The sequence below is a fragment of the Natator depressus genome, chromosome 7 (assembly GCF_965152275.1).
Source record: "Natator depressus isolate rNatDep1 chromosome 7, rNatDep2.hap1, whole genome shotgun sequence".
Classification (NCBI taxonomy): domain Eukaryota; kingdom Metazoa; phylum Chordata; order Testudines; family Cheloniidae; genus Natator; species Natator depressus.
This window is the reverse complement of record NC_134240.1, coordinates 38522740-38544113: the sequence shown is the minus strand read 5'-3', so window position 1 is coordinate 38544113 and position 21374 is coordinate 38522740. Positions and strand designations below refer to the sequence as shown.

Sequence of the window (21374 nt, the reverse complement as noted above, 5' to 3'; positions counted from 1 at the left end):
TCATCCCAGTCTGGCTTGTGGCTGCTAAGACATCCCTCAAAAACTGAAATAAACCTACTTGGGTTGGTGGAAAACTCCCCTACTTGTGCTTTGAAAGCAGCCAAATTCACAGGGTTAAAGGGCACATGAGTATAGACCTGCATAGTCGTGGCCGGATGCCTTTCCGATCCAGACCGGGTGACTTTAGTTTCAGTGAGTAAAGGGTATAAGCCAACAGTTGGGGACTTATAAGGTGTGGGTGTAGGGGCCGAAGGGGACACCGGCTCTGCCATTACAGTGGGGGTGGGGGTCTAGGGACTAACATTAGCTGCTACCAAACCAGTCGGAGTCAAATTACATTGCTGTAAAATACCTGGTCGAGTACATAAAGCCAGAAACAAATGCGCATACATATGTTCATTCCATTTCCTTGTTCTCTGACAGAACAGGAGTAACTGTAGGATCGTGTTGTAATTAATTGACCCTCCTGGTGGCCACCACTCCTGGTCTTCTAGTTGATATTGAGGCCAGTCAACTGTACAGAATCGTTTTAATTGACTCTTAGTCATCGGATCTGCACCAAATACCTTCCAGTTTGCTAGAGTGCATTCTAGGGGCGTACACTGTGCCCTACCCCCCCGAGCTCTGTCCCTGTCCCATACCTACAGGGTAACTCTGGGCGTCCCCAGGTTCCAACAGAGCACACAATCCGGATTTCAAAAGGTTCCTACCTTATCCAAGGGACCGGTTCCCCACCGTCGCCCGCAGCTGCTTCTCCACTATATGAGTGCGTTGCACATTTGTGCCCTCCGGGGTCGATCAAATCGTGTTTCCTCCGAGGCCCCCAATGAACTCACCAGTGCGCGCTGGGTGTCGGTCGTCGCTGCAATACTCAACCGCCGGGAGCGGTCCGGGCAAGGCTAAATAGCAGCCTCAAGCCCACCCAGGGACACCAAAAGCTGTTGCCGGCACAGAGTGCCCAAGGCAAACAACAGCAAGGTTCGTTGCCCGGTGTGCGTCACCCAATAATCACAACGGGGTGGAGAAGCAGAAAAGTTTATTTGAAGCTTCAATATGGTACAGGGAGATATTCACCTCAAATCCTGTACACAGAGCAGGAAGTTACACAGACTTTTATACATCCTTTCTTCAGCATACTTATCCAATAGCAAGCTGCCCTAAGTATCCATGTAGCCAGCCAATCCAGAGACCAGCTAGTTCCCTTGTTCTCTGTACCATCTATTAAACTATAGATATAAAGCTGCTTTGTTCAGCATTGTTCTGCCATATCTCCCGTTTGGCCTTGTTTAGTTTCAGGCAGTCTGACTTCGCAACATATTGTTCCAAAATCCCCAGCATGACTGCTGCGAGTGCCTCCGGGCAGGGGGGCCAAGGACACTTGGGCCTAGTGCAAGGGGGCTTCATCGACACTCGTGGTCTTCCATCCCCTCGAGTTACCTAGTGGCCATGCCCAGTGTCCCCAACAATGTGGAGAAAACACCCATGGCAGAAACTTGCGACTACCCTGAATCTGATTTTCTCTTGGGCAGTGTGACAGGTTTCAATCAGTCCACCGAGCCTCTAGGGGGCGGTGGAGAGCTACTGTCCCACTGGCAGGCCTTAGTCACACCTTTCGGGCACTGGGGAATTAGCGGAGAAGGTGTGCCAGCCGGAGTCTGCAGCGCACCCCTCAGGCAGGGGAGTGCCAGCCAGAGTCTGCAGCGTTCAGGATTCTGCTACCCAAGGCGGGTTGGCCGGGGTAGGGGAATGCAGGCCCACCCAACTCCACTGCGTTCTAGCCCAGGGCCCTGACAGTGGCGGGAGGAGAGGGTCCCGCCGCTGGGTCAGCAGAGAACCATCCGCGCCCTGCTAACCAAATACGCCCACCACACTGTGCAGTTCTGCCCCTGGGCTACTTCCTACCTGGTCTCTCAAGCGGGCCTCTCTGGTCCCTCCAGCTCATCTGGGTATTCAGCTGCTGGCAGCTGCAGCTCCCACTCTGTGTCGGGCTCACGCTGGCCCGGGCTACAGCCTGGCCCCTCCAGGTCCTCCGGGTACTTAGCGGCTGGCAGTCCTGGTCACCTCCGTCCTTCCTTCAGGTCAGGTTCCTCCTGGCCCAGGGCCTGCCCTGGGTCGGCAGCAGGGTCTGGAGGGAGAGCCAGCAGCCTGTGTCTGTCTCCCTCCCTGGTGCTGCCCTCACTGGACAAAGGGCCCCGCCCTTTGTACTTCCTGTTCCACCCCTCCCCTTCTGGGGATTGGAGTAAGCGTGGTCTGGTCCCACCCACTCAGGCTGAGAGGGTGGCTCTTTACCCTCTGGTTCGGAGGGAAGCCACCCTGGCTCCCTACATACTCCACCCCTCAAATCCAGCTCCCGACCATTGGAGCTGGCGTCCTCACTCTCTCCAAGGCGGGACAGAAAGTCCGCATTGGTGTTGTCCCTTCCCGCCCGATGGTGAATCGTGAAGGCATAGGGCTGCAGAGCCAGATACCACCGCATCAGCCTGGCATTATTGTCCTTCATCTTATTAAGCCACTTCAGGGGTGCATGGTCTGTAACCAGTATAAAGGGGGCTCCGAGGACGTAGTAGCAGAGAGCATCGACCACCCACTTAACCGCTAGGGCCTCTTTCTCCACAACGGAGTAGTTCCGATCTCTGGGGAACAGCTTCCGACTGAGGTAAACAATAGGGTATTCCTCCCTGTCCACCTCCTGTGAGAGGACTGCCCCAAGCCCTACTCCGGAGGCATCAGTCTGAACGATGAAGTCATGATGAAAGTCAGGGCTGAAGAGTACTGGATCGCCGCACAGCCGTTCTCTGATAGTTCGAAAGGCTGTTTTGCATTTGTCAGACCAATGCACCCGGCGGGGGCTGTCCTTGGTCAAGAGCTCCATCAGCGGGGCTGTAACGCTTGCAAAGTGGGGTACAAACCACTGGTAATAACCAGCTAAGCCCAAGAATTGACGCACCTGCCTCTTCGTGGTCGGCGCCGGATATTCCTGGAGTGCTTGGACTTTCCCGATGAGGGAGCGGACCTGTCTCCGGCCCAAGGTGTACCCCAGGTAAGTGGTTTCCTCCCGCCTGATTCGACATTTTTTTGGATTGGCCGCAAGCCCGGCTGCGCAGAGGTCCCGGAGGACCGCCGCTACTTGGTTAAGATGTTCCTCCCAGTTATTGCCATAGATGACCACATCGTCCAAGTAGGCCGCAGCGTACTTTGTGTGTGGTTGCAACACCCAGTCCATCAAACGCTGGAAGGTTGCTGGGGCCCCATGGAGGCTGAAAGGCATCCGGGTGAAATGGTACAACCCTGAAGGGGTGGCAAATGCGGTCTTCTCCTTGGACCTGGGATCCAAGGGGATCTGCCAGTACCCCTTTGTGAGATATAAAGTGGTGATATAACAGGCCTCCCCGAGCTGGTCAAGGAGCTCATCGACGTGGAGCATCCGATAGGCATCAAATTTTGAAATGGCATTTACCCTCTGGAAGTCAATGCAAAACCGCTGGCTCCCATCCGGCTTTGGTACGAGGACAACGGGCTCTGCCACTCGCTCTGGGAGCGCTCAATAACACCCAGATCCAACATCGCCTGGACTTCCTCCTCTACGGCCTCCCGCATTTGCCTAGGCAATGGCCGGGTTGTCTCTCGGACCACCACCCCGGGTTCAATCTGGATCACATTGTAGGTGAGCATAGTCCGCCCGGGTTTCATGGTGAATGTCTTGGGGAATGCCCTTATTAAGCGGAGGGCCTGTTTTTGCTGCTTGACTGTGAGTGTCTCTGCTAGCTGGGGCTCACCATTATCCGACTCCTCGGGCGGTTGGATCCCCAGGTCCGGTTCGGGGAGGTACGGGGCAACTAGTAGTCCTTCCCGTTCCTTCCAGGGTTTTAAGAGGTTTACATGATAAATCTGTTTTTCCTTACAGCGACCAGGTTGCTGAATTTCGTAGGTGACAGGCCCTACCAAGCGGAGGACCTCATACGGACCCTGCCAGTGGCAAAAAGCTTTGATTCCTCCGAGGGGAGAAGGAGGAGTACTTGGTCCCCTGGCACAAATGATCGAGCCTGGGCGCCCCGATTGTAGTTCTGCTCCTGGGCTCTTTGGGCTGTGTTTAAGTTCTCCTTCACGAGCTCGCCCGCCCACGCCAGCCGACCCTGCAGCTGTAAGACGTATTGTAAGAGACCCTGCATTGCAGACGGGTTGTGTTCCCAAGTCTTCCTCAAGAGGTCCAACATCCTGCGGGGTCGCCACCCACAGAGGAGCTCGAACGGGGAGAACTTTGTGGACGCCTGTGGGACTTCTCAAATTGCCAGGAGTAAAGGAGGGAGCAGCTGGCCCACTGGTGGAGGTCCTGGGTGGGGAAAAGCCGCAACATTCCCTTCAAGGTCCAGTTAAAACATTCAACCAATCCGTCGGTCTGGGGATGGTAGACCGAGGTCTGCAATTTCTTAATCCCCAATAGGGCACATACCTGACGGAACAGCTTAGAAGTGAAGTTGGCCCTTGATCAGTGAGTATCTCCCGTGGGAGACCCACCCTTGCGAAGATCTTCACGAGCTCCACAGCGATAGTGCGGGTGGTGACATTTCTTAAGGGGATGGCCTCGGGGAAGCAGGTGGCATAGTCCATCAGGACAAAGATGTATTGATGGCCCACCTTACTTTTGGGAAAAGGCCCCACCAAGTCCATTGCTACCCACTCAAATGGTACACCTACGACTGGTAAAGGGACCAGGGGGGCCTTCCGTACCCCTACCGGGGCTGCATGTTGGCAGTCCGGGCACAACAAACAGTAATCCTTCACCTCACGGTGGACGCCGGGCCAGAAGAACCTGGCCAGGACCCTAGCCACAGTTTTCTCCTGCCCTAAATGGCAAGCAACCGGGATGTCATGTGCAAGCTTCAGGACAGCCCGACGATGAATGCGGGGGACCACAAGTTGGGTCCGGACCTCTTGGGTCTGGGGGTCTCAATCAATGCGGTAGAGCTGCTCATGATTGAGTTCAAACCTAGGCCATTGGGTGGTGCGCTGGGCCTCCACGATCTCCCCATCCACCCAGGCCAGCTGCTCATAGGCAAACTGGAGCGTAGGGTCCTCCCTTTGATCTCGGCTAAAGTCCACCAGGTCAGGAGGGGGGCAAGCCGTTTCCAGGCCGTCCTGCACGGGTGTGGGAACTGGGGCAACTCCGGGGTCGGACCTCGAGTTGGGGCCTGTCTTCGTCTCAGGCGGAGCTCCCTCGAATGCCTCTTCGGTGGCTAGGGATCGGAGCACCTCAATGAAGTCTGGCCAGTCGTGGCACAGAATAACTGGATAGGCGAGGGATGACGCCACTGCCACGTTCATTAACTGAGTTGCTCCTTTCACCGTGATGGGGATCTGAACCGTGGGGTACAATTTCACGTCTCCGTGTATGCACTGAATCCGTACTTCCCCAATGGTCCACTTGGTGTTCAGGAAGAGCGCCTGGCAGACAAGGGTCTGCCCACAGCCCGAATCAACTAGACCAACCACGTGGGTCCCAGTGACTTCCATGGGGGCTGTCAGTTTGGCCACGGAGGGCGGATGGGCCCGTCACTCCCCGGTGCACACCAGACCAAAGTTGCAGTCCATCGCAGGACAGCCCCATTGCAGATGACCGTACTCACCACATCAAAAGCAAGGTCCTACCTCTGGGCGCCCTGGCTGCGTGTGTGCACCGGTGGGGCTGCAGAGTTGGCTGGGGCCCGGTGGTCGGGGTAAGCATCCAGAGGCGGAGCGCGGTGTGGACTCGGGGCATCGGGGAAAATCGGTCCTGCCGCCATCTGGTCGTCGGGTACGGTGTGGTGCGTCGGTTTGGGAGGTGGGCCCCCCCTTTCAAGTTTCTGTGCACTGGGTCCAGGGTTTGGGGGGCGGGCTGCCGGTCCTATCGGGGCCTCTGTCTCTAGAAAGTCCTCCATAAGCGCGACGGCCGTGCTCAGACTTTGGGACTGGTTCCGCAACACCCAAGCCCTCCCCTGGGTCGGGAGGATGTGCACGAATTGTTTGAGGATGACCTGTTCAGTCACCTCAGCCGCAGTTCGACGCTCGGGTTGTAGTCATTGGCCACCTGCGTCCTTCAATTCCTGGGCCACGGCCCCGGGTCTGGCGCCCGGTGGGTAGACCTCTTCCCAAAACCGTCGCCGAAACGTCTCCGGGGTAATGTCGAAGGCACCCAAGATAGCCGTTTTCACTCGAGCATAAATGCGGGCCTCATCGTCTGGGAGTCCACGGTAAGCCTTCTGGGCAAGCCCCGTCAGATATGGGGCGAGGAGGGTCGCCCATTGATCAGGTGCCCAACCGGCCACTGAGGCAACCCGCTCGAAGGTCACCAAATAGGCCTCCGGGTCATCCTCAGGCCCCATCTTGGCCAGATGGATCGGTGGGGCAGGAGGGGTCGGGGTGGCCGCCCTTTCCGGTTGAGCCCCACCGTGGCCCAGCCACAGGGTTGCAAGCTGCTGGAAGCATTGGGTTTGTTGTTCATGATGCTGGGCCCCCAAGATTTGAAGCAACTGCTGCTGGTGGGCACCCAGCTGCTGTAGAGTTGGTTCTGCTGCTGTTGCTCGTTCTCAGCCAGGAACTGGATAAGCCTTTCCATCTCCATCTTTCAGTTAGGGGAGCTTCAGAGGCCCCCTCGCTCTAACCCCTTCCTGCAGGGATAGGGATCGCTGCCCACATTCTCCACTACTTGTAACAGGTTTCAATCGGTCCACCGAGCCTCTAGGGGGAGATGGAGAGCTACTGTCCCACTGGCAGGCCTTAGTCACACCTTTCGGGCACTGGGGAATTAGCAGAGAAGGTGTGCCAGCCAGAGTCTGCAGCGCACCCCTCAGGTGGGGGAGCGCTGGCACAGGTCTGCAGCGTTTGGGATTCTGCTACCCAAGGCGGGTTGGCCGGAGTAGGGGAACGCAGGCCCACCCAACTCCACTGCGTTCCACCGCTGGGTCAGCGGAGAACCATCCGCGCCCCGCTGACCAAATACACCCACCACACTGTGCAGTTTTGCCCCTGGGCTACTTCCTACCCGGTTTCTCAAGCAGGCCTCTCCGATCCCTCCAGCTCGTCCGGGTATTCAGCTGCTGGCAGCTCCAGCTCCCACTCTGTGTCGGGCTCACACTGGCCCGGGCTACAGCCTGACCCCTCCAGGTCCTCCGGGCACTTAGCGGCTGGCAGTCCTGGTCACCTCCGTCCTTCCTCCAGGTCAGGTTCCTCCTGGCCCAGGGCCTGCCCTGGGTCGGCAGCAGGGTCTGGAGGGAGAGCCAGCAGCCTGTGTCCGTCTCCCTCCCTAGTGCTGCCCTCACTGGACAAAGGGCCCCGCCCTTTGTACTTCCTGTTCCACCCCTCCCCTTCCGGGGATTGGAGTAAGCTTGGGCTGGCCCCACCCACTCAGGCTGAGAGGGCGGCTCTTTAGCCTCTGCTTCGGAGGGAAGCCACCTCGGCTCCCTACAGGCAGGTATTCCATTGTTTGCATGCTTGCTCTCCCTAGTTGCAGCAGTAACACCTGCTGTTTTATAACACTAGCGTTGTTAATACTGGTTCGTAAGAGTGCAAAGTTTATGGAATGAGGATCTTGACTTCTTGTGAAAAGGGATTTGGAGATTCCAACTCCAGCACTGGCTACTGAAATGTGAAAGAGACGGAGTTAGCATGGGGCAGTGTCTGTTGTCTCTACTTCCAGAGTAACTGGGATCAGAAATCCAGTACATTTCTTGTTGTTTGATTTGTGCAAACACCATAGTCCTACATATGCACACACGGATGTTTAATGTCCTTCACTGTTGCTTTTATGAGCTAAACAGACACTTCCTGTTAGACTTACTCCGAATAGAGGGAAGTGGCAGGTCACCATCACAGGTAAGATTTGTTTTTTATAAATCTTTGGAGTAGATTGTTGGTCTTCTGACCCGACATTCAGAAGCCTAAAATATTATTAGGGTACCTTAGGCCCTATGTCAGCTCCTCAGGGTAGCTGAGGGGGAGTAAAAGGCATCAAAGAAGCAGAGAGTTTCTCTAAATGAATGGCAATAACTAGCCATCTTTATAGGAAAGAGAACTACTCCACCTCCTGTCTCTTTCTCCTCTTTTTCCTTCTACCTTTTTTCCTTTAATTATTAATTTTTGTGGTATTGTGCTTGTTATACCCTAATAAAAATGGAAGAAATGTAAGCACTGTATAAGAGCTAGGTATTATTATTAATGTTTATAAGGGCCAAACTTGCAATATACAACCTCTGCCTTTATGTTTGAGAGTCCGCACATGTAATTGTTTATACATGCAAAAGGTGTTGATGCACACATTGTGCATAACTGTTTTCTGCGCATCCAGAGTCTATCACTCACTCCTGATAGCTCATGCAAAACTGTGTGCATAAATGAGTGTCAGGTCAGAATATGATCTTCATATTGAACAATATTAAAAATTAAGCATGTTTTTCTTCCTGAGATTGTTTCTGCTGCTGTTCCCGTTTGATCCAGATTCTCTGAGGTAGGTAGATCAGCCTCACTTATCAAATGCAATTGCACCTGTTGCACAAGAAGAAAAACTCACTGTTGTGCATCTAGATCAATGGCTCTCCACCTTTTCAGACTACTGTACCCCTTTCAGGAGTCTGATTTGTCTTCTGTACCCTCAAATTTTACCTCACTTAAAAACTACTTACTTACAAAATCAGAAATAAACATACAAAAGTGTCACAGCACACTATTACTGAAAAATTGCTTACTTTCTCATTTTTACCATATAATTATAAAATAAATCAATTGGAATATAAATATTATACTTACATTTCAGTGTAGTAGTATATATAACAGTATAAACAAATCATCTGTATGATACTGTACTTTCAACTGACTTCGCTAGTGCTTTTCATGTAGCCTGTTGTAAAATTAGGAAAATACCTAGATGAGTTGATGTGCCCCTTGGAAGACATCTGTGTACCTCGGGTTGAAAACCACTGTTCTAGATCAGTGGTCCACACACAGATCTGTGTAACCAGATGTGCAGATGAATTTGGTGTGTCCAAATGCATGACTGTTTTGGTACAAGTTTGCATGCATTTTCCAGGCACAAAAAAATTTCCCTCCTTGGGAAATATTAACCCTAAGACCCTCCTCCGTGACAAATTCCACAATCAGCTCTCCTTGCTACCTGTAGTCACCACAATGATTTATTCCCTTATGCTATTTCTGTCTGAGTCATTAGACACTAGATACCTTACTATTTACCTAGTGGTTTTAATCTTATGTCATGTCTTAAAATGATTAGTTCTGGTAATCTCAGGTATTCAAAATCCACTGTCCTATTTATTTTTGGATTTGTAACAATAATAACAAAATGTGTTTCTTAATTTTCACCTATAAACCACATCTACTTCAATAATCTGGTTGTTTTGTTTTCCCAGTGAAGCTAAAGCACACACATACGTGGAGAACAATCTGATAGGGGTTGTGTGTACAATACATCTGCCTGCTTATGCTCAAAGAGCTTTCTATTGACTCTCACTAACAGCAAATGTATATAGATAGTTTCATTTAAAACATTGTTCACAATTAATTTTTTAAGGAAACACATTATGCATTCACTGAAATGTAGTAGGGCAGTGCTTGCAATAAACATGGCCCTGGTTCAGGAGAGTACTTAAGTATCTGCCTATGTTTTACTCATATGCTTAAAATTAGTTTAAGTACCCTCCTGAATTGGGACATATGTTCAGAAGTTTGTATTTTAAAATTGTAACTATGTTTATGTCTACATTTGAGCTGGGAGGTCTGGTAGATGTGCCAGCACTAGCTCCACTCAAGCCAACCTGCTACAAATAGCAGTGTAGCTGGGGGCACCATGGGCAGTGGCTCAGGCTAGCTACCGGAGTACAAGCCCTTCTGGCCTCTGGCTATGTACTCAGGCAGCTAGCCCAAGCCTCCATCCAATATGCGGGGAAATGTTCTGTTATTCTCTATACAAATGAATACATTAATTGCATAATATATGGGGGTTTCAGAAACCAGGCATCTGTCTGTCAACAGCCATAGACGTTTATGTCAGTGGCTTCTGTGCCTGTGCCTGTTTAGCAAACTAAAAATTAAAATCTCAGATGTGCCAGTCAGCGTCTGCCATCTCCCATTTCATTGTGTACACTTTAACCTAGTCTCCTGGGTTATGGAGCAGCCCAAACTCAATAGAAAGTTTAGAAGATGCCCAAATAAATGGCATGCAGATAGCGACAGCTCACCAAGGCCTTCTTCTGCAGAACCTTAACGTTGAGGTAGAGAAGAGACAATCACTGTTGAGCAGGAAGAACAAGGCCATAAGTAGGAAGGGATGAGTAGGGATGTGCCTGGGGCGCAGAGCTGCCGGGGATGCAAAAATGGGGCAGCCTGCAGAATCGAGTCCAGTGACCCCAGCCAGAGCAGGCTCCCCAGGACTAGGACCCTGGCAGGGCGGCAGGCAGGCAGAGTTCTGAGTGCTGCTTAGCTTCTACTGAGCATGCTCACTGGGGGCAAATTCGAGGGGGGTGTGTGGGGGGGAATGGGAAGGGTCTGAGCGGGGGGTGGAAACTGAGTGTGGAGGGGTGCCAAATAGCTGGAAGCAGGCACAGAAGAGGGGCCGAGGAGCAAAACTGAGGGAGAGGGCAGGAGCCGGGGTTCAGCCCAGGGGTGAGGCTCTGCCAGATGGTGGCAGAGGGCAAAGCCCTAACAGAATGAGCCATGTGCACGGTTTGCAAAAATAGGGTGAGGAGGCAGAGGGGCTTCTATGCTCAGGCAAGAAAACTGAAGGGGCTGCTTGTGATTTACAGTTAGGGGAAGCAACCCTCGAAAGAGAAAGTAAACATTGCACAAATAAAACATGCCTTTAGTCAACACTCACGCCCTGCTCCCTCCTTGAGCTGTGTTTTCCTGTTACTGTGACCTGCCCTTACTTGTTGCTTCCCCAGCCTGATTCCGTTGTTATTACAGAGAACAGAATAAGGAGCCTCCCTCTGATCCACTGGTATAATGTTCCATTAACTGGTGCACTCACACACCAGGGAATTGACACCTTCAGGGCAGACTGGGCCAGGATGCTCAACACACCCTGGCTTTTCTTTTTCAGTTGTGCCCAGACAGATAAAAAAACAGCCATTTCGTGTACAGAGGAAGAGACCAACAGCAGAATCTGTCTTGGGTGGAGATCTAGAGTGGGGCTGCTGGTGAGCTATGCACTAGCAAAGAAACATATCCACTGTGACCTGTGTTTGTAGCATTCTGGGCTGTGGCCCAGCCAGTCTGTTCCTGACACCCTTCTCCACGAGACCAGCACTATCACCTCAGTGTTATGTCCACCTAGCCGCTATAACCATGGCATTGGCATTGTCACACACTGAAACACAGTATAACCTGATTTCACAATCACCACAGCCATTTACTTTCTTCTGTCTCCACACGTAGGCCTCTTATCAGCTTTCACAACATAGCTTCCCCAACGGAATGATACTTCCCACACTACCCTTATACAAATAAGCTATGCTGCTATAATCCTTCACCTTTAAAGGGGCATAATCACAATTTACTTGGCAGGATTCAACAGGAGAAATGATCAGGTATAAGCCAACCATAATATTGTACCAGGAAGCAAACAATAATCAATACTCCTCTTAGAAAAATAAAATCACAATGTAAAAGGTAAAAAACAGAAATCTTACAACCTCCCTTGCCCAAATGGCTGTCTCCCTTATATAAAGGCCAAAGACAGGGTGGCTTCTGCTTATACAGAGTCAGATGCTATGTTGGTAATTCAATTGCTAGATAATCCACCTCCGTGGTAAATTCATTTTTTGTTTACTTTTGGGTCCCTCTTATTCTCAGATGTGTGATTGAGAGAGGCGGCTGCTTATTCTAGTCACAGGCTCCTGTTAGGTGATGGAAAACTACCTGTATCATTTTTTTTATAAAACAGAAATGCAATTTTGTCTTTCTGAATGTTTCATGCTATTCAGCCATTGCAGTATCCATATTTATGTTACGATTATTTTCAGTCCATGTTTTTTTCCCCAATACCTATCAGTGAGTTTACTTAAAGGATATATACGAAGATATTATGGAGATGTTAAAGGACTGTGTGCAAATTAATGTGGCAACTAAAAGAATTATATAGTAGCTTCTTTGTCTATGTACTGTACCGATACACAAAAATAAATGCATTATCATTACTCTATTATATCCTAACTCATATAATTTTAAAAAAAACAGTAGGGGGCACAAATATGCTTGCTCACCCAGGGCACTAAAATGCCTAATTCAGCTCTAAGGAAGAAAAACTAAGATTCTGTGGCTCACCTGCTAAAAGTACTAGACAAATAAGAATAATTCCCTATTCAAGACAAACCATCACAAGCAGTTTCTCAGACACTGAGAGCAAGCAGGTTATAGCGTGTATCCAGTGCTGCCTCCCCTCAGCTGCTCAGGCCTTGTCTACACACAAGTTTGAACTGATTTAACTAAAAAGAGGTTTTAAAAACTGATTTAGTTAAACTGGTGCAAAATCTTGCTATGAAATACTCTTGAGTTCATTTAAACCTGGTTTATATCCAAATAGCTTAAATCAGTTTCTTACTGAGTTAAGCTAAATGGATATAACAAGCTTTTGGGGTTTGTCTTCTTTTTTCAGCTTTTATTAGCAGAAGGACACCTATACCTCATTCTTGCACTGTTGTTTTTTTTAACTCCAACAGGCATCTAGTAGGTGTGCAAATAAAGGGAAATTATTTGAGAACAGTTCCTGTAGGATAACTTTTCAAACACCTAAAACAACCCTAGGTTAAATAATCTCACTTTCTATAACACTAGCTTGGAAAGATTAGATTTTTAATCGGTAAATGTCAGTAAACAGATTTTACCATACCCAAACTGATGAAAAAAATATTTCCATGAATGATCACTAAAATTTCAGATACGCAAAGTAAGCAAAAATGCTGGTCGAGCACTTATTAGAGTTTGATTGAAAGATATTTACTTTGTATAGTTTGACAAGTAATGTTGAGGATTTGTATTTTAACAGTTAAAGCTTTAACTTTTGAATCCCAGCACCTACTATCAGAAAATTATTGTCTGACGCCCCCCAATTTCCCACAACTGTGAAAATTTAAAATTGGTAAAAATAAAAAATGCTTAAAAACAAACATTTATATTATCATCAAATTTTTTTACAAAATTCAGTTTTGCCAAAGCCTATATAAGATATCATATGCATATTTTATGCGTTGGGATTTATTAATCCTGAGAAATCTTGTTTTCACCAGAATTTTTAATTTGAATTTTAAAATTTAGTAAGTTGTGTTATCTCGACTTGGAACCTTTCATGTAACCTGTGTTGAGGAGGAAGAGATTAGCTATTATGTAACCACCTATAATTTTGACTGGATGCCTTAAATGGCCTCAGATGCAGTCTCATCTGTGGCTTTGTTCTTAGGAGTGATTTAACCCTCCCAGTACCAGCCATTTGGCTAGAACATAAATTATGAATTGGCATTGTGATTGGTAATGCCTTATTATTTTGGGGGTGATAATTTGGGAGGGCAGCAGTCTTATTCAACTATCAGATAAAGCTTATGAAGAATTATTGGTTTATTTGACACAGATCAGCCCAATAATTAGATTAATGGATGATCTGATATCCATCCACTTTCATTTTGTTATTTATAGGCACCTTATTTTACTTTGTTTTTCAATCAGTTAATTAAATAAAATATATACAATTGGAAATCTGGATGGACTGAAAGTTTCTTCCCCAGATGTCAGGATCAGAATTATGAGGAACCTGATAGTAAATAACTGAGATAACTCTGTTCTTGTGCTGTATATCTTTGATTTCCATACGTTATTGGGTTTAGTAAATGCTGCGGATGCCTCTCCTATTCTTGATGTCACTTCCTACGAGGTCTCCATTGGCTAACAAGGTGCTGCACAAGTACTTAAAATATTCTACTTTCTTGATGTTTTAGCCTTCTAATGTAATGTTGCTACTTGACATCTGGGTTTTGAGGATATTTGTTTCAGCATAACTGATTATGAGCCCATCTTGGCCTGCTGTTGCCAGATTATCTGTCTTTGATTGTAGCTTTTCGGGGGTGTTGCTTAATAGTGCAATATCATCAGCAGAGGCTAGATCTTCAAGGCATTTTCCATCTACCCATGTTATACCAGTGTGTGTGTTGCTAATACACTTCTTCATTAACCAATCTATGGTAATGCCAAACAACACCAGAGCTAGAATGGAGCCCTATGTCACACAAGTACCCACTTTGAACTACTCTGTTGTCTGATTATTCACCCTTACCGAGCACTTTGCATTTCTATACATGGCCTTAGTGATGTAGTGATGCTGATAACTAATACAGGCTGTAATCAAGAAACTGAAAAACAAAGCAGCAGGAGATGATCAAATCACAGCATAATTGTTAAAAGCAGTTGGTATAACCACCCTAACAAAACTGACAGAACTGTTGAATGAAATCTGAGAAAAAGAGACCTTTCATGACCAGTGGAAACATGGAATCATTGTCAGAATGTCCAAAGAGGGTGAGCTCACTGACTGTAACAACGAGAGAGGATTCAGAGTGGTAGCTGTGTTAGTCTGTATCAACAGAAAGAACAAGGAGTATTTGTGGCACCTTAGAGACTAACAAATTTATTTGAGCATAAGCTTTTGTGGGCTAAAGCCCACTTCATCAGATGGAAAATACAGTAGGAAGATTAGAGAGAGAGAGAGAGAGAACATAAAAAAATGGGGGTTGCCATACCAGCTCTATCGAGACCAATCAATTAGGGTGGGCTATTATCAGCAGGAGGAAAAAAAACTTTTGTAGTGATAATTGGGATGACCCATTTCAACCAGTTGACAAGAAAGTGTGAGTAACAGTAGGGGGAAAATTAGCATGGGGAAATAGTTTTTAGTTAGTTAGTGTAATGACTCATCCACTCCCAGTCTTTATTCAAGCCTAATGTAATGGTGTCCAGTTTGCAGATTAATTCCAGTTCTGCTGTTTCTCGTTGGAGTCTGTTTTTGAAGTTTTTTGTTGAATAATTGCGACTTTTAGGTTTGTAATTGAATGTCCAGGGAGGTTGAAGTGTTCTCCGACTGGTTTTTGAATGTTATAATTCTTGACGTCTGATTTGTGTCCATTTATTCTTTTGCAAAGAGACTGTCCTGTTTGGCCAATGTACATGGTAGAGGGGCATTGCTGGACATGATGGCATATATCACATTGGTAGATGTGCAGGTGAACGAGCCTCTTATGATGTGGCTGATGTGATTAGGTCCTATGATGGTGTCCCTTGAATAGATATGTGGACAGAATTGGCATCGGGCTTTGTTGTAAGGATAGGTTCCTGGGTTAGTGTTTTTGTTGTGTGGTGTGTGGTTGCTGGTGAGTATTTGCTTCAGGTTGGGGGGCTGTCTGTAAGTGAGGACTGGTCTGTCTCCCAAGATCTGTGAGAGTGAGGGATCATTTTTCAGGATAGGTTGTAGATCTTTGATGATGCGCTGGAGAGGTTTTAGTCGGGGGTTGAAGATGACGGCTAGGGGCATTCTGTTACTTTCTTTGTTAGGCCTGCCGTGTAGTAGGTGACTTCTGGATATTCTTCTGGCTCTGTCAATCTGTTTCTTGACTTCAGCAGGTGGGTATTGTAGTTGTAAGAACGCTTGGTAGAGATCTTGTAGGTGTTTGTCTCTGTCTGAGGGGTTGCAGTAAATGCGGTTGTATCTTAGAGCTTCGCTGTAGACAATGGATCATGTGGTGTGGTCTGGATGAAAGCTGGAGGTATGTAGGTAAGTATAGTGGTCAGTAGGTTTCCGGTATAGGGTGGTGTTTATGTGACCATCGCTTATTAGCACCGTAGTGTCCAGGAAGTGGATCTCTTGTGGGGACTGGTCCAGGCTGAGGTTGATGGTGGGATGGAAATTGTTGAAATCATGGAGGAATTCCTCAAGGACTTACACTACTCTCTGTTGTAGGGAAAGCCTTCTGAAGCATGATATCACGCAGGATGAAAGAGGCAGTGGATGTAAAGATTAGAGAAGAACAAGCTGGATTCAGGCACAAGAGATCCTGGTGTAGATCAGATATTTAAACTGAAGATAATCATCAGAGGATGTATAGAATGGTAGCCTCCCCCTCAGCTCCCCCACCCCATCATCAGTTTCAATGATTTTCAAAGTTATCTGATAGGCTGCATAGACATACATTGTGGAATATTCTTCAGACCTAGAGAATCCCAGCTAAAGTTGTCAACATCATTAAGGCCATATATATATTCCTCATACAACTCACTTGACCTTTCCAAGCCTTAGTTAAAATTGATTAATATTTGAAAAACCCTGTCAAAGGGAAGATATTACGCTAAAGTGTGCAGTATTATTTTTATTTTATTGCAATTATTGAACCAAGGGAGGTTGTGGAATCCCTGTCACTGGAGGTTTTGAAGAGCAGGTTAGGTAAACATCTGTCAGGGATGGTCTAGGTTTAGTTGGTCCTATGTCAGTGGGGGAGAGGGGCAGGAAGATGGACTAGATGTCCTCTTAAGTCCCTTATAGTCTTACGTTTCTATGATGCTATTTTTTTTCTCTTACAGAGTCACCAAAAGAACCAGAAAGCAACACACTATAAACTCAACCAGGCTTGTAAACAAGAGTGAATTACCAGGATCCTGACATCTGCCCTGATTTCTGCTCTGTGACCTTGAGCAAAAGATGTGTGAGATCAGTAAAGATACAACAAAGAACTTAACAGAGGTTCACTCAATCCCGCTAGGTCTGGGCCTGGGCAGCATCTCACTGATCACAGTCATCATGAATATTTTGGTCCTATATGCAGTGAAAACAGAAAGAAAGCTGCATACAGTTGGGAACCTGTATATTGTCAGCCTATCAGTCGCAGACCTTATAGTTGGTGCAGCTGTTATGCCGCTGAACATTATGTACCTACTGAATGGCAGATGGGTACTGGGCAGACCAGCCTGTCTGTTCTGGCTCTCAATGGATTATGTAGCCTCCACAGCCTCCATCTTCAGCCTTTTTATATTGTGCATAGATCGTTACCGTTCAGTTCAGCAGCCACTCAAGTATCTCAAGTACCGGACCAAAACTCGAGCATTGGTAACGATTTCTGGAGCTTGGCTGGTTTCTTTTCTGTGGATCATCCCAATTCTAGGCTGGCATGCTTTTGCCAATGATGGGAGATGGCAAGTGGAAGAATGGACCTGTGAAACAGAGTTCTCAGAAGTCACCTGGTTTAAAGTGTTGACGGCCATTGTCAACTTCTATATCCCATCTTTACTGATGTTATGGTTCTATGCAAAAATATACAAGGCTGTCCGGAAACACTATCAGCACCGAGAGCTCATCAATGGATCGTTTCGGTCTTTCTCAGAAAACAAAAGTATACATCATGATAAGGTGCAGGAAAAGCAAAACATTCTCCACAAAAAGCCAAATAAAGGTATAAACACAGGTCTTTTGAAAGGAAGCTCTGTAGACCCTTGCTGCAATGTAAATCTCTACTTCCCTCAGCCCAAAGATATGGGGGCGAAGCTTCAACACAGCAGCTTTGACAAACCCCCAAAGGCTCGCATTACAGAAGGTGACAGCAAGGTAGTAAAACTGAGCTGTTTTCCCCTTGCCATTGCCCAGACTCAGCCAGGATCAGATAAAGTGGGACTGAAGTATGTGTCTGTCAAGAAGGGGCCTTGCTCACAGGCTCCAGAGTTAAGTGACACATCAGATGAGCACACTTTCATGGAGGGGGCCTCCTGTAAAAATGATTCCGATCCCACCCCGATCCCAGCAACTTCTAGGGCTGAGGAAAAGACTAACAAAGACTTTGCAGGCCTCAGTTACCTGAAGAGCACCTGGCTGAGACTGCGCACCCAGTCCATGCAAGGGGTGCATGTGAACAGGGAGAGGAAAGCAGCCAAGCAGCTGGGTTTCATAATGGCAGCCTTTATGCTGTGCTGGATTCCCTATTTTGTGCTGTTTATGGTAATAGCCTATTGTCAAAGCTGTTGCAACCACAGTTTCCATATGTTCACTATTTGGCTTGGTTATGTGAACTCCACTTTAAATCCATTCATCTATCCCCTCTGTAATGAGAACTTCAAGAACACGTTCAAAAAGATCCTTCATATTCACTCATAATACCACATCAGGCTGTTTTTATTTGGGGTGGAAAAAAAAGTGAGTCCATGATTTTTCAAAGAAAAAAACTTTCCAGTTTCAAGGGAAATTATGAATGAGGTAGAAAGGCTTTAAAAATGTAATCTGTAGAACTAGCATGTGAAAACAGGAAACACGTATTTACATGACAAATAAGAGCTTTAAAGTTCAAAGTATTTAAAGGGGAACTGGCTTTGACCAGGATTCCTGAAAACTCAGGGCTCAGTCTCAGGACTACTATGCTAATGTACATATTTTACGGTGAGTAAGACTTCCTCTTTCCATTATGTGGAACATAACTGGAGAGATAGACAGAAATCTTCAGTGGTTATGAGCTAATTAGATATGGAAAGAAAAAAAGACTTCAGTTTATATGTTCACTCTAATGTCTTCTGTAACTTACTTTTTTTTACGTTAACCTGGGAACATGCTGCTTGTTAAAGGCACTGATCTCCTACAAGATATGGTATTTCATGTAGTCAAAGTTTGACACTTGAACTGTTTGAAAATGTACCCTATTTATTTATAAATTCCCCCAGAATCATGCACTTTTAGAGATACCAAATTGCATTGTCATGTACTATAGAAACCTTTGATATTGTGTTTGTGTTGATTTCCAGCAGCATTGTTCATTTTATTAGAAAAGATATCAGTATTTTTTCTATATGCTAAATATTTTTACCATATTTATAAAGACTTCTCTTCTAGCAAAGGTAACTAGAGTATGGTGGGTTTGAGAATACAATTGTTTCTAAACTTGCACTGTAAAGTAGACGGAGGATAATATACTTTTTCCTCCTTCCTACAACTAGGACATAGCCCTAGCAAGTTCCCCTAAAGCTGGTGCAAATATGCTGCACTACATTAGGTGAACTCTTCACACAAAGCTGCATAAAGCAACTGATCTTTTCAAGGCAGGAAAGTGAATAATTAGAGTACATTTTCCTTTCCCGTCATTTAAGTTTAATTGCATCTTACAAGCCACACTGTAATGGCTAGTACACATTTCCTGAACTAAGCTATGAATGGAACACTTGTGCCAAGAAAACAAACAGCTTGATTTGGAAGGACTGGAGAGGCTTGCAGTCAGAGGTGACACTAACAATCTGACACTTGCCTATGCATTGGCAGACTCCTTTGCCCCCTATAGCTACAGTGTACCAATAATCCCCAGAACCAGACATACCCTTCCACACAATAGGAATGAACTCTGCCCCAGTGAGTGCATTTAGATATAGATTTCTAAATATGTATTAATTAAAGGTCAGAGGAAGACAATAAAATATAGTTCCTTAGAGCAGTAGTTTTCAACCTGTGGTCCGTGGAGGTCTGCAGATTGTGTCTAAGATTTTCAAAGGGGTATGCACCTCCATTCAAAAAATTTTAGGGATCCGCAAATGAAAAAAGTTTGAGAACCACTGCCTTAGAGAATGTGTATGTGGTGCATAAGTGAAAGGCCCGCTTACAGCCAGGCTTGAAGTGTACCAGAACAATTACACCAAAATTGGGTCATACAGAGGGTGGGGAGCATTTCTGGACACATTTTATGTGACTATCACATCACACTATGATGAGGGCACATCCTCCCCTGACGGGAATATTTGAAAGAATCTTTGCAAAGAGAATCTCATGTATTGTCCATCCCTTCAGGGTGGCTATTTCCACGTGTACTGAGATGGCTCTTGACCCTCTGCTATTATACTGTCCACTTCTATAAGAAATACAGTGACCAGACTACTTTAACAGGTGTAGTCACTGTTGTCAGTGCAGCAGCTGGGAAGGTGCTTCCCAGCACAAGCAGACAGACCCACGCTACCTCTGCTCATGCGAGCGTGCTAAAACTAGCAGCGTGGCTGCAGCAGCACGGGCAGTGGCTTGGGCTAGCTGCCCAAGTACAAACTCGCCTAACCCCCTCGGTATGTACTTGGGCAGCTAGACCAAGTCACTGCAGCCAAAGTGCTATTTTTAGTGCGCTATCTCGAGCAGAGTTAGCACGCATCTGTCTACTGGAGCTGGGACTCATGCCCCCAGCCAATGTGTAGACATACCGGAAAGGTGGGTGTGTGGAGATGAAATATTTATGCATACCCTGCAGTCAGGAAGATGAATGGCCTCATTTTCAGAGCTATCTCCAAAATTCAGTGTAAAGTTTAAAAAGTGGCTGTCCTCCCCACTACTATCCTGGCACGTTTGCCTGCCACAGAGAGCTGTTAATGTTTCCTGATTGACAAACAGGAGGCAGGTGCATTTGCAAGTGCTCAATTAGCCTGTATTACAGTACAAGGGGAAGATTGTAGCTTAATGGTTAGAGGGTAGCTGGGAGTAAGGGCTCCTTGGTAGTATTTCCTGCATGGCCACAGACTTACTAAGTGACCTTGCACAACTCAGGACCTCTGTGCCTCACTCTCTTCATCTGCAAAATGAGTGTTAAAACTTACCTAGCTCACAGGGGTAATGTGTGACTTAAGTAATGAGTGCAGAGTATTTTGAAATCCTGAGATGAAAGGTGCAATGTAAATGCACAGTATTATCATCCTCCGTCAGTTACCTTATCTGCCTTAAGATCGTTAACACTATCAGATGTATTTAAAGAACTCAGTATTAAATGAAGATCCATTAAATGTGCACTTTACTAAATGGCTGGCTTGAGGTCCAGAAAACCAAACCTTCCAATGAAAGACAAGCTAAATAGATTGAACTTATCAAAGAGGAGTGTAAGAGGTGACTTGATTGTGCTCTCTAAATATCTACACACAGAGAAGATATCTGATATTAGGGAGCTCTGTAATCTAGCAAAGGCTTAACAAGATACACAGACAGAAGTTGAAGGCTGAAAAATTCAATTTGGAAATGACAGCTTTTTAACAAAAAGAAAAGGAGTACTTGTGGTACCTTAGAGACTAACCAATTTATTTGAGCGTAAGCTTTCGTGAGCTACAGCTCACTTCATCCAATGAAGTGAGCTGTAGCTCACGAAAGCTTACGCTCAAATAAATTGGTTAGTCTCTAAGGTGCCACAAGTACTCCTTTTCTTTTTGCGAATACAGACTAACACGGCTGTTACTCTGAAACCAGCTTTTTAACAGTGAAAACAACTTTTTAACCATTGGAACAGCTTACCGGGGCATGTAGTAAATTCACCACCACTTGGAGCCTTTCAATTGATACTGGATGTCTCTCTAAGACATGGGTGGGC

At 46.6% G+C, this 21374-nt stretch overlaps 1 protein-coding gene across 5 annotated transcripts in view; it reads left to right on the top strand.

Moving 5' to 3' along the window:
• Positions 1 to 20990, top strand: part of HRH1 (histamine receptor H1) — a 146936-nt gene extending 125946 nt beyond the window's left edge. For all 5 annotated transcript variants that reach the window (XM_074958169.1, XM_074958167.1, XM_074958166.1 and 2 more), the window contains one exon: positions 16600 to 20990. In XM_074958169.1, coding sequence (XP_074814270.1) covers positions 16718 to 18160 — 1443 coding nt within the window. In that variant the 5' untranslated portion in view covers positions 16600 to 16717 and the 3' untranslated portion in view covers positions 18161 to 20990. The remainder of the gene's footprint in view (positions 1 to 16599) is intronic.
• Positions 20991 to 21374: the final 384 nt, after the last annotated feature.